Consider the following 18,369-nt stretch of genomic DNA (forward strand, 5'->3'; position numbering starts at 1 on the left):
GCAAGCTAATCTTTTATTTATACAATACACCTTACATCACCACTACTTACCTCCTCATGAACGTTCCCCTCATTATTATCACCAGGGGGAGAGATGCCGACCAATCAGTTGTTAGGGAACCTGGGTGCAATCCGACAGTAACCACCCATGTCTCCTGGCCCACAAAGCACCTCCCCCAGGTGTTCGTCACATTTTTTTACTTATTCTACCCCACAAACAATCATGGAATCATGCAACCCCTGACCGCACTTACCTGCTCTTTACTTTCCCGCGTTATCTCGGTTTCAAGCCTCCTGACATGGATAGAAACAGTACTTACTCCCTTTTCTATTGCGGCAACCTCTATGCTTTTTTTCCCACAGGAGATTGGGTATGCACAATATGCAAGGAATGCATGTCCTGTGCAAAAAAAACATAAAATATATTAGCACCCGGAAGGAGCTCCCAGGGCGCTAACAGCGCTACACAACACCATGGTTGGGTCCACATGGCTCGGACTGGAATGCCATTACCAGCCCTGTTCCCCTAATAGCAGTGTTTATCAATGCAGCAGATTCTGATTACATGGCACTATAGAGATAGTATATTTCCTCAAATATGTTGGTTCTTTGATTGTATGTATTTATATATGTATGTGATTTATAGAGTGTAAAAACTATCTGGGAAGCCACAGAGGGCTATGTATAGGGGATGCACCAAACTGCTTACAAGGTGCTGGTGCTGCAGAGGAGGTGGGATAGGGAAAGTGGTGGAGTTGTTGCCAAAGCTAAGAATCAGGGTTGAGTGATCAGCGATTGGCGAGATGCTCTTTGAAAAGCAGGTCCTTTCTGAAGCGTAGGACGGAAGGTGCCGATCTTATGTGCCCAGATAATTAATTATTCCAGAGGCAGGGAGCATAGCAGGACAAGGCCTGGTTCCTGTTTTTTTGTTTTCCTTGCAATTCTTTGTTGTTATTACTTTGGTGATGATCATTATATTTGTTCTTTCAACTTACATTTCCATTTTACTTTTATCAATGAGTCATGCGGCAATCCCTTTAATATTTGCCTCAGTATTAATTCTTGAAAGTCATCACACACTTAAGGCATCACATATACAAATGGCGCCTGACATTTCAAAGTCAAATATAACGCAAATGGTAAGCACCAGTAAAAGTCACCACCTTAACTTGGGATTGTTTGTCTAATTTACACAGTGGAATCAATGTGAAATTGTTCATTTGTGCAAACCTCCTGCTGGGCTTCCAAACGAATGAGCAAATTCGGGTAGCCAAAAGCAATGACGTTTCTGTAATTCAGTCTGGGAGCTAGGACAGAAAATGTTCAGGTGCAAGAAATGAGGAATCCCCTAAAACAAGCACCCATTAATTATCTGCCTCATCACATCCTAGCATAATTTCGATATGCGGAAGTCACTAGCAGCAGTCCCACTGCCCACCGACCACCATCATTTCCCTTTTCCCTGATCTTACTTTTAGCCGTTTGAATTCATGCAGCCGTTAACAGCACTTAGCAATGCCACGAGCGTGCCTGTTAATAAATAATAGTGGCCAAACCGCCCCATCTTAGCAAGATCTTTGAGTTGACTGCATATTTGAAATGGATGAAGTCAAAAAGGCGAATGAGGCAACAAGAGGGCAAGCATAAATGGCAAAGCAAAGGAAGTGAGACTGAAAATCATTGGGGTACGCCTCGCACAGATGGATTTGAACGCCTAACTAACAGCTCAAATTAAACAAACGTGCCCTGGCTAATAGTACTTTTGGTACATTCATGATTAATATTCCTAAATATTACTGTCTCATTGACTCCAGTTTTAATTACCTAAACAGTATCAAAAGTTTTGGTAAGTGCTCATTACCATCGGAATGTTGACTCCATCAGAGCGCTTAAATGTGAATGTTTGCACTGAATGTGCTATGTTCACTCTGCCCTCTCAATAGCCCTAATTTTCCTGCATCATCTACCAACTAATACGTACAGTGATATAGCACTTGTGGGATATGTTCATGCGCAATAGCCTAACTAAAGATCTAATTAAAAATATACATATGGTGGAGGGCGTGGTCTGCAGCAGATCGATGAGGGCGTGAGTCCCTGTAGCTCTTACGGCCGCTACGAAACATCCTGCAAAACAGCCTGCTACCGGTGATAAACCCAAACATAAAGACTATCCCCCAAAGAACAAATGCATGGAGCGTAAATAGGAGGAAAATCAGCCAGGAACGTGACATTCTGAGAGAGTTCAGAGCCGTGGAAGATAATCAGCACGAGCGCAGCGAAGCACGAACAAAATGGCTGCAGCCAACATGACGAAGCCGAGCGCAGACTAGCCGCACCAAAAGAGAGCGAGACACACAGAAAGCATCTGGAAAGAGCCAGCGGCTGGAGGGCGGCGTACCGACCTGCACAGTGGATGAAATACCTGCTGATCATTGCGAAGGGATAGACCAAGCGAAGCAGCGACATCCGTGCGGTCACGGCGCTCCCCTACTTGGCGGTGGGAAGCATGAGAGGCGCTGCCCTGGGCTGCGGCCCGTGGACGAGGACAGCCGACCTTAATTGGGCATGTGAAGACATCCGCCGGCCCAACCTCCTGTGCGGGGGGTGTCCGTGTCTGCTGCCTCCCAGCTGGGGCGGACTGGACCGGGGGGAGCTGAACAAGCTCCACGGAGAGGCAAACAGAGGAACCTGGCAGGACCTCAGTGCCAGAATCGTTGCAAGGGGATGGAAGACCACTCCAGAGAGGGCCGCTTGTGTGCTTGGAGGGAAGGGCACACGGCAGCGGCACTGCCCCAAGGAGTAGACGACTCTTCATCAAGGAACACACATCCTGGCCCTGACACAGAGACTTAACCCAGCGGATGTGTGCGCTCCCCACCCCAGGAGGGCAAGAAGTAGACAGGATCCTGCGGTTGAGGCCCGGGCCCTCCGACTCCTTGCACACCCGAAGCGCCACTGCTTAAAAGAACGCCAGAGGGGCGAGACAGCCGGCCCGGTGTGAAGTGGAGCGGACACGGTTGGTGGCTGTGTTGTGCCCGGGCGAATCCCACTGGGACAGGGCCCAGGGGCGGCGGTGGACCTCTGAAGGGCCGGGGACCGCGAAAGGGTAGGGCTGGGATCTCGCCCTTCACTGCCTTCCGGCACAGCCTGGGTGGGCCGGTGACAAGGACACAACGGGGCTGAGAGAGTGCCCCACACCAGCGAATGCGCGTGAGGGGAATATCGGCGCATGATGGCTGTGAGGAGGCTGTGTGCCTGTTTCAGCCGCTGAATCAGTCGAGAATAGATACCAGAGCTGTGTATCTGGTGGGCGCCAACATACTCAACCATGTGATCGGTTCCGAAAAGTGGATGCGTAGGAAACCCCTGAAGGGGTTTGAATGCAATAACTATTATGAACCCAGAGCCAGTAGTTAAACGGCACCAGGACAACGACAAACCAATGGCTCACAGTATGGCCTCATGTTCCCAGCCCAACTCAAAATCTTTCACAAGGGCACAACGGTCCATTTCACTGACTCAAAGGATGCATGGAAATGGGCAGAACAACACATTGAGAGGGATTGGACGTTGGCACGAAGCAACAGAAACAGAAATCCCTGAACCCAACCAGAACGTGGGCCACCAATCCAGCAGCCACCAGCACCGGAACAAGACCCGCAGCAGTAAGAGAGGGAAGGCTGATGCTCCAAGCAGAGGAAAATGGTACCTTTTGTTATCACTATGGTCAAGGAAGTGGGGCAAAATAGGTTGATGTTCACAACGATAGGAAGCACTAATCACGGAAAGGCACAAACTTAAGCAGCCAACCCAGACGGAAGGCCCCCCTTCCCCTGGATGACACTCCCGAGTTATGGTACCGGGCAGGTGTCAGGGACTCGTACACAACAATCTAATCTAGTTTGTTTAGTTAGTAGTTGATAGATCTTCAGCTACCTTTTGCCAGTATTTGTTGTTAACCGTTCGGGTGACAGATGCTTCAAGTTGGGTGGAGTATAGGGTGGGGGAGGGGAAGTTTGAATGTATGTGTTTCGATTGGGAACTGGGTCCAAGAGTCAACTCAGACATGCTCCGTGAGAGCACCGTGTGCTGTAACGCACTCAGTGTGGTATCCAAATGCAACATGTGCGTCAATGCTAACAGTCCCATGCTACTTACTGAATGGCTACCGCTAACACCGAGATTAGAACCCTGCGTCTCCTGACCTGGAATGCCAACGGGATAGGAGGAGGTATCAAAAGACGACTCATCACACAGCTCCTGAACAGGCACGCTCCGGACGTGGCTCTTCTAACAGAAACACACCTGGCAGGCACCACATTCAATTTGTTCAAACTTACCAATTACAGGCTGGAAAGACATGCTGGCTTCACCACAGACTCCCGACGGGTACTCATACTAATATACAACAAACTGACCCTAACCCAGGTCAGTGTGGTACAGGTGGGAGATTTGCATACATCACGGGGACACTCTGGAACCAGACCGTTGCAATAATGGTAGTGTATTCGACCCCGACGCTGATAATGGCATTGATAGAGGACATTACGCCCATAATCTCCAGGGAACTCAGACCTCATGGTAATTGGTGGAGACTTCAATGAAGTTACGGAAGTGGAGAAGGACCGCTCACACTTACGAGGGAGAAACCCCTCCACCCTTACTAAACTTGCTGTGTTCATAGCCGCATTGGGTTTGCGGGATGTGTGGCGTGACTTGCACCCTGATGCGAGAGAATACCCGTACCACTCTGGAATGCATGCCTCATTATCTTGCTTAGATTACTTTTTTCTCCGGACATTAGATCTCCACAGGGCTGCATGGCAACCCTGCTGTCCCGAGGCATATCAGACCACGCCCCCCTGCTGATCGAGCTTAACACAACTAGGCCGCGCCCTCCCCCACATGGTGCCTAAATAATTACTACCTGGGCTTCCCGGAACTCATAGACCAAATACAGTTTGCGACAAAAACATATTTCGAGCTCAACATGGGATCGGTAGACGACACAGGGGTGCTGTGGGAAGCATACAAACCGGTACTACGGGGCGAAATCATCTTCTGGTCCGCCGCGTATAAAAAAAGACATCAGCAAAAGTGAGTTGAGGCCGAACAGCAAGTTACCCAAGCCGAAACAAACCACCTAACCTTAGATCAGCCTGAAACAAGTAAGCTGTTAATGTTAGCCCAAAAACACCTGCAAAATGTAGCACTAGATTGCGCTAAACAGGCCCATAGAACGATGAGGGCCAGAATATACGAGACGGGAGATAAAGCGGGCAAAATGCTGGCATGGCTAGAAAAACGAGAGGAGGGAAGTAACCATGTCAGGGTGATACGATTGGTGGGAACTGACCCCTTACTGACTGACTAGAACATAGCTGAAGGCTTTGCATCCTACTACACAGAACTATATAAACCCCCCGCGATGCCCATTGATGTCTCCATACTGGATGAGGTGGCCCTCACCGCCCTAAGTGAGAACCAAAAGGCCCTGTTAGAGAGAGATATTACAGAGGAGGAGCTAATAGCAGCCATGTCGGAACTTCAGTCAGGAAAGACACCGGGGCCGAACGGCTTCCCGATTGAGCTGTGGCGGAAACTAAGGACGAATGAGATTGCCTCTCACTAACTAAGAATGTTCCTACAATCCAAGAGAAAGGGATGCCTACTCGCAGACCTGCGGAAAGCCACGATAATAGTAATTCCCATGGCGGACAGGCCCCCAGATCACTGCAGTTCATACAGACCGATTTCCCTCATCAATAGTGAAACCAAAATATTGTCAAAGGTGCTCGCCAATAGATTACAAGTCATAACAACATTAATCCATCCTGATCAGAGTGGATTCATGCTGCAACGACCCACCCGTATGAATATACACAGAACACATGCAGTGATAGAACAAGCACACAGCATACAGGGTCACTTAGCCCTATTAGCAATAGACTTTGAAAAAGCATTTGATTCAGTGTACTGGGCCGCAATCTGGGAAACAATGAATCGCATGGGGTTTTGCCCGCAATACATATCCTCGATACAACTTCTATACAAATCCCCCAAAGCGCAAATGAGAATGAATGGGTGGCCCTCAAGATCCTTCAGATTGGGGAAAGGAACCAGAGAGGGATGCCCCCTGTCTGCCATGATATTTGCGCTAGCCATAGAACCATTGGCTGTATTGCTGAGAACATCACCAGCTTGGAATGGCTTTCACTGGGCAGAAGGACGGGAGGATAGGGTCTCCTTATATGCGGATGACCTATTACTCTACCTGAGGGATCCGTACGCCTCCTGCTCCGCGGTAACAGACCCACTGGACAGATACATATCTTTTAGCGGGTTACGAGTGAACTGGTCTAAATCAATACTGTTTCCAATAGGCAACAGTGAACTCGGTCTTATGGTTTGTCGTTAACACCGGATAACTGCCCGTTTCGAATCATAACAGGCCATTTCAGGTACCTGGGCATACAAATCACTAACAATCTAAATAATTGCATGGTTAACAACCTCCACCTGATCACAAATAGATTCACGGAGGACGTCCGGCATTGAGCCTCTCTCCCACTGACCTTGCTAGGGAGGGCAGCACTATTTAAAATGATGACCCTCCCACGCTTTCTATATTTATTACAAAACGCCCCGCTGTACATTCCACCGGAAGAATTTAAAAATATTGATAGCGTACTCAGAAAGCTTCTGTGGTGTGGAGGACGCTCACGCATTGCACTAAGTACCCTCCAGCACTCTATATGGGAAGGGGGTATTGGACTCCCACGCCTACAGTCCTATTAATGGCCATAGTGAATGACATACTACACGAAGATAGAACACTGCCACACATTACAATAGGAAGCATCGGGAGACAGGACAGACCTCATATTGAACACCTCTACAGGACCACGCGCCACTGAAACCCCTGGACAATGCTATCACACGTTTCCATAATCTGGAAAGAAACACACAAATTCATAGGGTGGGACAAAAGAATTACCCCAATACAACCACTATGGGACAATGGGAACCTGTCCGAGGTGAACAAACTTCCGAGATGGCAAAATTGGCGACAGCACGAGATACAGACATTTGGTGATGTCCTTGTGGATGGCAAACTAATACCCTTCGAATCTCTAGAATCCCGCTTCCACCTTCCACCCACCCAACGCTACCACTACACACAGATGCAACACGCATTACGGGCCCACTCTACAGAGCTGGAGAACATGGCTGAGGTTACCCCTCTTGAACGGAACATAGTTCAGGCAAACATTGAAACTAAAATCGCATCCACTATGTACAACGTAATAACTTTCTTTGCCACCGCCGAATTAACCAGTTTAAAAGCCAAGTGGGAGAGGGATGTTGGGGCCATACAAGCGGAGGATTGGGTGACGGTCCTCATGTACCCAAGGGAGGTGACCATTTCAGCCAGGCTCTGACTCATACAGTTTAAAATTCTGCATAGGGTGTACTACCCAAGAGTGACGCTCTACCGATGGGGGTAAACTCCCGACCCACACTGTCTACGCTGCAAGAGGGAAGAAGGCACTTTCTTTCATATACTGTGGGAGTGTGATTGCATTCAACAAAACTGGCAGCAATGCTGTGACAAACTCTCAAGAGTGTTAGGGAAGGAGATACATAGGGACCCAAAACTGATGCTACTTGAGGTGGAGGAGGAGGGTGAACTGTCCAGACACGAGAAACTGTTCTTATCAACAACTACAGCACTAATTAAGAGAAACATTGCGAAACTGTGGGGTGCCGAAAAAACGCCACAATATGAACAATGGTTCACTGATGTGAACATCTGTATCGCAATGGAACGGAGGGTGTACACAGCTAGAGGATGCCCGAGGAAAGTGGATAAGATCTGGAATAGGTGGGAAGAAGCGCAGTAACTAGCTGAACTTGTACAAACTGAGAGTGAATATATGGTGCACAAATGAATAGGAGACAAACTCGTTGCGGGAGGCATAATGGACGACTCTAGACCCAAACTTCTTTTGTATCAGTAAATGTTGTATGAACGGGCCTCTAGGCCAAATGTCACCGAGTTTGATGTAATGTTCATGCCACAAAATAATAAAAATATGTTATAAAAAAAAACATATACATATGGAGGGAATTAGACTACTTATATGCAGGCCAAAAGGAATTAACAACTCAAATACATGAAGGATAAGTGGCAATACATTGACATGATCAGAACAGCCGGTACTGCTATCATGTAACATAGGATGTTCCATAAGAGCAGTGCAATTGTGTTTTCTCTCACTGGCTCCAATTAAATTGTGTTAATTTCAAAGGCATCTGTCAGCTCTGTGCCTGGTCAGCTGTTTTAAGGGTGGGTCTATACGTGCACACAATGCTTCTTAGTACAACTGATTTATATACTTCACACTAGTGGCTGATGTAGACAGTGGCGAAAAGAAGTGTACATGATGTTTGCGCATATGCTGCAGCGTGGATTAACAGAGATATGTCAAATGTACCCCTAGAATCACAGCTGTATCCCTGTGATCTTCGGGATCCGCAGAACAACGCACCCAGCAAATTTAGCGGTCGCAGCACTAGAAAGAAAAGCAGCAGATCACACTGCCACATGACCATTCAGTGTCTCTAGTGAAATGGAGCAGGATCCACCTGCTTGGTCCAATGTCTGCTGCCCAGTTCATGTCTCCCCCGGCAGATAGCAGAAAGGCAGCACATGGGGCTGCATGATCACACCCCCACTGCTATCAAGTCATGGTGAGACCAGAAAAGCAAACATTTCCCTGCCTGAAATATTTAAGTTCTGTGAAGCATTTGGACAGGGGCATGTTTTGTAAGGCGAGGGGAAGAGTACCTGTCATGGTCACAAACATGTAGTTTGGCTGTTTACCCAATGAGCACAAGGTAGCCTCACACAGTAGCTTGTGTTGCTTTTCTGAACGGATCTTCTGTCTGGGCAGAAAACGCTCAGCTAAATATCGAGCAGAAGGTCACTTGATCATCGACTAATTAATTAATGGTATTCTTGAAAATAGCTTGTTGTCAACAGTAATCAGACTACTCCTGGTGCAAACATTTTGCTTATAGATGCCATACATACAGACTGCAACTTCACCGGATGCGTCTTCATATCTGTCACTGAGTATATGCACACCAAAAAGGCCAGTTTCTGTGTTCGTGCTGTAGCTGGCATCATGCCAAGTACAGTTGGAAGAGAGAGGGTGGCCCTGCAATGGATGCCTGAGTGAATTGCATTTCTATTCATAGACCTAAAGTGGGTGGCAACTCTTAAGCTTCTATTATGTGGAATATATATTTGTCGCTTGGCAACAGACACAGATGTCACAGCTATTCGTCCCACCAGCCCTTTCCAAGGCCACTTGGGTCCTAGGAGAGGATCCTTTCTTGTACACTACTATGGGAGGTATTGATGCAGCGCCTTTGTTTCTATGGTATTTCATTGATGTCAAAAGCTCTTGACCCGTCGGAGACTAGACAATAGCCAACAACAGTACCTACTGTCCTGAAGACATGGAGAATGCTTGGTGATTTAATGTGGGGCATACCAGTCATGAGGCAGAGCTCATGAGAGCAGGAAGGAGGGTGTATTAGACACTGGGCTCTATGGGGTAAATGAATAGGGAGCAAGCATTCTCTTTAGACAGTAGACTCCAGTGTACCAAGATGTGTTTTCCCACTCAGAAAATAAGCAATTGTCACTGCAATGTAAAGATTTCATACCCCATTTACACGTGTCCCTTTCTTTTTGTGTGTATTGTGTCTTTAGGTGCTCAGCTTGTACAACAACCTAAACCCAGAAGCATCAGCGTCCCCCTGCTGTGTCTCTCAAGATTTGGACTCCCTCACCATCCTGTACTACATCGGAAAAACACCGAAAATCGAACAGCTGTCAAATATGATTGTAAAATCTTGCAAGTGCAGCTAAAATACCCGAAACGGGATTATGTGTTCAATAGACACGTTACAAAAAAAACACAAAAGAACAAAACGCCTGGTTTTATCAGTGTTCAATTTCAAAACAGGAAAAACTGAAAAAACGGTACTAGTCTGAACTGTGTGTGTGAAAATATTTTCTTTAAAATAAAGAAAATTAAAAAAAAACTTGCATCAGACGCAAAATATTGAAGGCTTTACCCTGCATAGGGAGATAGATAAGAAGCAACAACCTTTAGAAAATAAACACTGGAAGAATTTGTTAGTGTTATTATGTGAAAGGAAAAACAGGAAAATCCCATTAAGTGGACTTGCTGTATCTGTCTCGTGCCTTACTTGATCTCCGAACATTGTCACGCCATAGGCCTCCTACCCATTCCTTTTAGTTGTAGAGCCAAGGTGCATTATTTATTTGTGTATAACTAAATGGTAAAACAAAAACTGAACTGTTGAGAAAATTTGGACAAAGTGAAGACCAAATAAACTACCAGAATAAAATGTATGAAGTAGTGTAAAACAACCTTTAAACTCCAAAGACATTTTTTTTTATTTTCATAACTTCTTTTTTGTCAGCTACCCTGTTTTTCCAAACGTCTGCCTTACATTTATATTTGTTTTTACTGTAATGGGGTTCTTGATTTTATTTGTCTGCTGGAGAATGGAACCGTCATTTGGAGTCAAAGAGGCAGACTATACAATTGTACTTTTTCTGATAAATTGCAAAAAATGGCAGTTATTGGACTGATGTAGCATGCAGCAGGCACGTGTCTGTTCGAGAGACCAAGTTGTGCTGCTGTATTGCTACGCTATGGGATTTTGTTCTGGTATATGTAATTGTACCTCTAGTATTAAAATAAGTGGGTAGCAGTACCTCTAGTATTACAGTAGGTGGGTACCAGGGCCAGCTTAATTGGAAACCAATCTCTAGTTCTCTATTTGCAAATGATCAATAATAAGCAACTTCATGTAAAATGTGTACATTTTCACCATATTTTTGTATTCTGTAATTTTGTCAAATAAGGTAACTTGTTCATTTGAATCGGGGGCTCTTTCCATCACTCAGAAGAAGAAAAGCGTGTTTCCCTCTAGCTGGCCAGTATGAGTAGAGTCCTATACGTCGACTTGCACTACAAACATGTTTTATAATATTTGCTGTACATGTGCTTTTTTATCTTGTTCTTCATTATGCCATAAGCTACCTGACTTTATTTTTTAAAGGATAACTACAGTATGTCGTTCTTATTGCATCCACATTTGTAAAACTGAACAATTGCAAATGTTTTAGATTATTTGTCAAGATCATGCTTTTCATTGTCAGCCAAATAGGTAGTCACGCAATACTATTTTATTTCTGAAATAGGAACAGGCACACTCTGGCCAAAGTTAAGAGTGAAACGGTTTGCAATGACCAAACAGTGGAATTCATGTTACCAATGTGCAGCAGGAGCAAAAAAAACATAAAAAAGGGATGATTCAGAAAATTATGGTTCCACTGACTTTGGAAAACACTTTAAACTCTGGAAACAAAGAAGAAGAAAAGCTGCTGCAAATCACAGATTAAAGAATTGGATGATAATTGAATGGATCGGCAGAATAAATAGCGCATTCTGCTAGGCCGCGCCTTTCTTATGATTTTGTCTTTTCAAGGTTTTTTCCCCCTCCTGGAGATCCCTATGAGAATCGCAGTACGGCACCAGTAAATGATGTGGGATGGTGTGATTGTTTCCTATGTGGCCTTGGAATGTTACTCGATATGTGGCGTTGCATATATTTTGGACTACAAGTCCCATGATCATTCACCACAGGCATTGCTGGCTAGGGGTGAGGGGAGATGAAGTTCCCAATTTCTAGTGGGCTACATAATGCGTAAACATGCTTGACCAAACAAACCACAGATGAAGTGACTGTGCAGTCAGCTGTACCTTTTCGTCCTCTCTGACTCTTGGGTACTGATTCAAACTGCACCAACCGTCGGCATCGCATTTTCCCACGATTGGTGACAGCGAATTTCTCTCTTGCTTTGTAAAATCGATATTTTTACTTGTTTTGGCATAGAGTTTCCCCTTTAATGCATTCAAATAATATGCAATACGATGAAGAAGTCTAACAATATAGAGCATACTTTGTGTTCCGTTTTGTCTCCAAAAGCAACTTGTGAAAATCTTGTAGAAAAGCAGCAAATGTCTCTCTTGCTTTGTAAAATCGATATTTTTACTTGTTTTGGCATAGAGTTTCCCCTTTAATGCATTGAAATAGTATGCAATACGATGAAGAAGTCTAACAATATAGAGCATACTTTGTGTTCCGTTTTGTCTTCAAAAGCAACTTGTGAAAATCTTGAAGAAAAGCATAATATGATTCTCAGCATGCACCACACTTAGAATTCTTACCCTAGCTTGCGCCGCATTTAGACAGAAATATGATTATTAGCATATGCCACACTTAGATGGAATTTCTCAAATTTGGCCTGCGTCGCATCTAGACGGAAGTGTGGTAATTGGCATGTGCCACACATAGATGGAATCTCAGAAATGTGATTATTAGCATATATGATTCTCAGCATGCACCACACTTAGAGTTCTGAACCTGGCTTGCGTCAAATCTGGATAGAAAGGGGACTGTCAGCAGGTGCCGCACCTAGATGGAATCCCACAATTGCAAGGACAGCAATGCCAAATAACCAACCAACTAACAATTCCATTCCTCTGCATACACCTCTCAAACTCTAACCAAACATAACCACAAACCTAAAACGCAGCAATCCGCACAAACCTCACAACAATGCAACAACAAAACAAACCACACAACAGCACACGACGACTACGGTCCACAAAACACCCCAAGCCCAGCCAACGGACCCACCGGGCTGAGGCTGTCAACAGCACATCACTGCTCTCTTGCACTTTTCCTGCTTCCTCCCACTAACTCAACCTCCCCTCCTCTTTCAGAGCCGCCAGAGCGCCAAGGGACCACTACGGTGGTGATAGTGTGCGGTACAAATGTCCTTTAACATTAACATTAACATAATAGAGGAACATGGTGGAGACACGTCTTCAACTACAAAGGGCGCATAAATCGCTTTCTTAGTGAAACACCAATAAAGGCCATTTGCCAGTGTTTACAGGAATATAAAAGATGTCTTATATGTAGCTGTTAGTCAACACTTTGCCTGTGTAGGTTGTGAACAACTTCTTGAATTCGAAATATAAACTTAGGGTTGTCAGAAAACAAGGCATCAACTTGCAAGCACCCTTATCATTAACATTCTGGAACTACACAGATAATTGCTGTGAAGTCCTAAAATGCTTGTCCATAAACATGTGTAACAGGGGTGAACTAAAGTTGTCTGGCCAGGAGAGATCATGCATGTGATTATAAATGGGCTTGCTAGCGCATTAGTGTGTGCGCACGGCGTAGCTGGAACGTTCTTCACGACATGCAGAACACCAGCACTGCTGAAGTGAATTGGAAGACTAGGGGAGCACCTTTTGTATGTAGCACCTCAATACTTCACTTTGTACAAGAAACTGTGTAGTAGAAAACACCATTTATTTGCTAAGAGAAATCGCTAATTTCTGCACGCCCTCGTCCAAAATATGTTGTCTTTGTTTTACATTAGAGAGTTATTTGCCATTGTTACTTATAACATTGGAAAACCAATCTTGGCACTTAGGCTACTAAAGATAGGAATTTGTTTGTCCCAGCCAGGTTGTGTATGGCAGCACTGGGGAAAAAACGGAACAAAAAAATGACTGTGTTGTATTTCAGTGACCGATTACTTTGTATTTTAACACAATGTATGTCTTTTTTTTTGTGGTGCTCTAGTGGTAAATAAATTATTTCAATTATAACCTGTCCTCCTCTTGCCTTTATTTAACTGTGCCATATCTTCTCAAGCTAGCTACATCTTCTCTGCATTGTGACAGTGAAAAGTGTCAACAACCCTATCATGCATCCAAACCGAGTAGAAATCTCTATTATGGATTGGCGAATTTGATGCAACACACAGCTGGATCTAATTGTGAGTTATTGTTCCGAGTTACCTCAACACCGAGGCCAGGGTAGCTGGAACCTCGGATACTCTCATTTGTTTATTTATTTTACATTTGTATTGCGTACTCAGTGGTCGAAGTGTACGAACAGAAGTAGTGGAACTATATTCCCTGCTGGCCTACCCCCACTTCCCACAAACCCTATCGCCACTCTCCCCCCTACACACAATACAAATCATCAAACACATGCACTTTCTGTTTAAGGGAATGCTCAGTACAGTGCACTGAAAGTGCAAGTTTAAACTTCTTCCAACACTTCTATTTTAAAAACGAAACCATTCCGAAACGGTTTCTTTTTAAAATAAAAGAATAGGAACAGTCAAACTTAATTTAAAAAAGTAGAGGAGCACCGCTCCCACCCACTTCGACCACTGTGCGTACTAAACTTATGCATCAAGGCGTAGCGTGCAGGTGCAAAGAACAGAAACATTATAGAGACAGGTTGTAGAACAGTGTTGAAGAAGACATGGCTTGTTCGCTCGAGGAGGAAAAAGGCAGGGTACCCTAAGTGAAAAGCCAAGTTTTCAAGTGCTTACGGATCAAATAGGATTGTACAGCTCTTAGTGTAGGGGGGAGAGAGTTCCAACGTTTTGCAGCAATGACTGGGAAGCTCGATCCACCCACTTTTGATAGTCCGAATGCCTGTTAGCATAGCATTTAAAATCTCAATTGACTGATGTCTTTGATTGTCATCCATATACCCATGCAGATTTGTTTTTTTATGTGCATTTGGGAATTAATATATCTTTATATTTTGTATAGCAATACATTTCAAGTGAGATATCCAGGTAAACTACAGTTTCGAATAGGTAATCAAGCCCTCTGACGCTTCCTGAAGATATGTCAGCACTCAATAAATATCCTAATAATAATCTCTTAATATGAAAATATTGACACATAAATAGTGGAAACTGTATTATTGAAAATGCAAGTACCATTGAGACTTTGGATCCCATTTACAATGTTTGAAATATCACAATTTAAAAGAGATAAAATGGTAGCTTCATTCAAATGAGAGCATCTTCATTCATCATTACTGAAGTGTCTGGTGTCGTCTGGGCCGTGCTGGGGGAGTCATAGCTATCACAAGGTGAACAATTCCACCCTTTATAGTTCGATGCTCTCATGTAGGCATTGCTCTGCTCTGCTCTGCCCTAGAGCAAGTTCCATGTTTTCATAGGAGTGTCTACCTACTTTCATCAACGGCACAGTAACAGTTTTCAGCGTATGCTGTGTTTTAAACACAATTCCTTTCCTACTTTGCACCTTAATTGTGCATTTGGTCCCCGCAGTATAGTTAAGGTGATGCCTAGTTCCATAGGAAATCTGAAAATTGTATTGCTAAAAGCATTTGACTTGGTCGACGGATTTGGCTGCAATTTTCCAAACAAAAGGTTTGTCATGGCCCTCTCAAGAGTGTAGATGTTTTGTTGTTAAGAAAGCAAAGAAACACTGTTTTCGGCCTAAAAAAAACTGCTTGACGGAATCAGACCAAATAAGAAAAATCTTGGGCAAGAAGCGTTGACTTAATTTCCAGAACAAGCCTAGGGTTACTCCGTCTCATAGTTCTTAAAATATGTGACTGGGAAGGGGGTGCTCCTTTCTCCCAAAAGTATAGTTATATCTCCCAATGTACATTGTAGCAGAGAGACTTTTCAAAAATGAAAATCCATCTTTTTCTATTTTTGCTTGATGCGACTGATAACCGCAGGTATTCATGGGTTATGTGAAAACAAAAAGTGAAAATATGCTATTTGAAGGAGGGAAAAGCATGAAATGGCATCAGGCTAGAGGTGTAGAGAGGGAAGAAGAAACAAACCATGTGAAATTGGGGAGTTGGGGGGGTTTAGCGACTGAATTAGAGCTTAAAGGACTTTGCATTATCATGGTAATAGCGCAGACATCGGGTGGGATAACCATGGCTACGATAGAAGATGCGATCGGGAGTGAAAGTGCATCACACTAAATTAGCAGTAATAGGGGGCAACGGGAGAGGCACAGGGAGGAAATAAGCACCTGAGGGGGTTGGTGGGCGCATGGCAAGAGGAGGCACTAGGTGAGTGCCTGTGAAGGAAGGCATGAGTTTGTGGAGTTTTCAAGCATTTTTCTGGATAACTGCAGGCATGGGTAGTTCATTGCCCCAAATAACTGTGAGTATGGGAAAAGGGTTGTAAAAATAAGGAAATTCATCCCCTTTAAGAAAAGTATTGGTGCAGCCTGTAAAGTGGCCATGGTCGAAGGCCATGGCTGGTGGGCCCCAAACAAACCCATGGGCACTGGCCATGAGTGGGCCTCAAACCAACCTATTGGTGCATGATGGCAAGTGGCTGGGGCTAAAGGCCGTGGCTAGTGGGCCACAAAGAAACCTTTTGGTGCAACGGGTAAAGTGACCACGGCCAAAGGCCGCGGCTACTGGGCCCAAAAGAACCCTATTGATGCAACATGTAGAGTGGCCATAGTGGGCTACAGAGAAACCTATTGGTGCAAGATGAAAAGGGGCCACAGTCAAAGGCGGTGGCCTCTGGCCATGGCTGTTGGCCATGGCAAGTGGACCTCTTTAAGAGACAGATTTGGCTGTGGCCACTGGCCATGGCAGAAGGCCATGGCTAGTTAGCTTCAAAGAAACCTATTGAGGCAACATGCCAAGCCAAAGGCTGTAAGCACTGACCAAGGCCAAATGCCATGTCTAGTGGCACCTTTAAAAAAGGCCATGGACACTGGCCATGGACAAAGGCTACGGCTAGTGGACTCCAAATAAACCTATTGGTGCAACATGTAAAGTGGCACAGCTGAAGGCCATGGCTAGTGGCCATGGCCAAAGATTATGGCTAGTGGGCCCCAAAGAAACCTAATGGTGCAACATATAAAGTAGCCACGACCAAAGGCCATGGCTAAGTGGTCCCCAAAGAAACGATACTATACCAAAAGCCTTGAAATTCAGTGAAAAATCCCCTTGGTTACGAGAGACTCAATTCAGCAATCCCATTTTCTGCATGTCCACCATAACTATGTGCCCCCTGTTGTGCAGCACATGACCACAATGATGACATTACAGATGACAGCACTGAAGCTATCAATGGTGACATCAATAATTATATCATAGATGGCATCATTGTGATCTAGTGGGTCTCAAAAGAAGCCTATTGGTGCAAAATGTACAGTGGTCATGGATGAAGGCCATGGCTAGTAGGTGCGAAGAAACCTATTGGTGCAACATGTAAAAGTGGCCACGGCCCGCTGCGACATGTGCAGTGTCACGATCGAATGCCATGGCTAGTGGCCCCTAAAGAAAGGTGCAACATGTACCGTGGCCACGGTCTGCTGCGACATGTGCAGTGGCACGACCAAAGGCCATAGCATGTGGGCCCCAAAGAAACCTATTGGTGCAACATGTACAGTGGCCAGGAAGAAACCCGCGGCCACTGGCCATGTCCAAAAGCTATATCTAGTGCAGCATGTACAAGGCCATGGCTAGTCGGCCCCAGAGAAACCTATCTTGTGCACAATCTTGTTGAGTATGAGAGTCGGGGGGAAACGTAAACAAATTTCCCTGCCCAGGTTAACCAGAGACCATTCCCCTTGGATCGGTTCTGAGGGTACCTGGAGGCGTAATCTGGGCATTGTGAGTTCTCCAGAGTTGCAAACAAGTCAATCTCTGGGAATCCCTTTTATGCGAAAACGTTGACAATGACAATCTCATTGTGTAGTCGCCATTCGTACTCTAAGGGCAATGAGAAGTCTCTGCTGAGCACGTCTGCCTGAAGATTCAGTTCCTCTGGAACGTGTTGAGACAAAAGAAACATCTTGTGTTTGAGAGCCCATTTCCAAATGTTCTGTGATAGTTTGGACAGCCCTGGAGAGTGAGTGCCCCTTGCTTGTTCAGGTAGCACATGGCCGTGGTGCTGTCTGTGAGGATTAGTACTGTCTTTCCCTGCAACTCTGTCTGATAGGCCTTCAGTGCTTTGAACACCGCTAACAGCTGCAGCAGATTTATGTGGTTGGATGCTACTGCTGTGGACCAAATGCCGTGCAGCGTCTGTTGGAGGAGGTGAGCTACCCACCCCGTGAGAGATGCGTCCGTCGTGAGAGTGGCTTCTACAGCGGGGGTGGTGAAGGTTTTCCTATTCAAGAGGTTTTCCCTCGACCACCACTGCAGAGAGAGAATGAGGTTTGCTGAGAAAACCACTAGATCGCCCCATTGTCCTCTTGACTGACACCACCGGCTGTTGAGCCACTCTTGCATGGGCATGCGCGATGCACCAAATAAATGCAGGATACATTCATTCCTAACAGTGGCATGGCCTTGCGTACCGTGACCTTTCGACTGGCTACCTACTGAGGTATTTGAAACAGCATTTTTTTAA

At 45.1% G+C, this 18,369-nt stretch overlaps 1 protein-coding gene and 1 long non-coding RNA gene across 3 annotated transcripts in view; one reads left to right on the forward strand and one right to left on the reverse strand.

The window, feature by feature from the left end:
• Positions 1-13,804, forward strand: part of TGFB2 (transforming growth factor beta 2) — a 562,825-nt gene extending 549,021 nt beyond the window's left edge. For both annotated transcript variants that reach the window (XM_069608582.1, XM_069608583.1), the window contains one exon: positions 9,787-13,804. In XM_069608582.1, the coding sequence (XP_069464683.1) occupies positions 9,787-9,945 (159 nt within the window). In that variant the 3' untranslated portion in view covers positions 9,946-13,804. The remainder of the gene's footprint in view (positions 1-9,786) is intronic.
• The window catches only part of LOC138468152 (uncharacterized), a 155,286-nt gene that overhangs the window by 15,782 nt on the left and 121,135 nt on the right, over positions 1-18,369 (reverse strand). The gene's annotated exons all lie outside the window — the stretch shown is intronic.

The sequence above is a fragment of the Ambystoma mexicanum genome, chromosome 4q, assembly GCF_040938575.1.
Source record: "Ambystoma mexicanum isolate Mex_15411 chromosome 4q, UKY_AmexF1_1, whole genome shotgun sequence".
In the NCBI taxonomy this organism is placed as follows: Eukaryota; Metazoa; Chordata; class Amphibia; order Caudata; family Ambystomatidae; genus Ambystoma; species Ambystoma mexicanum.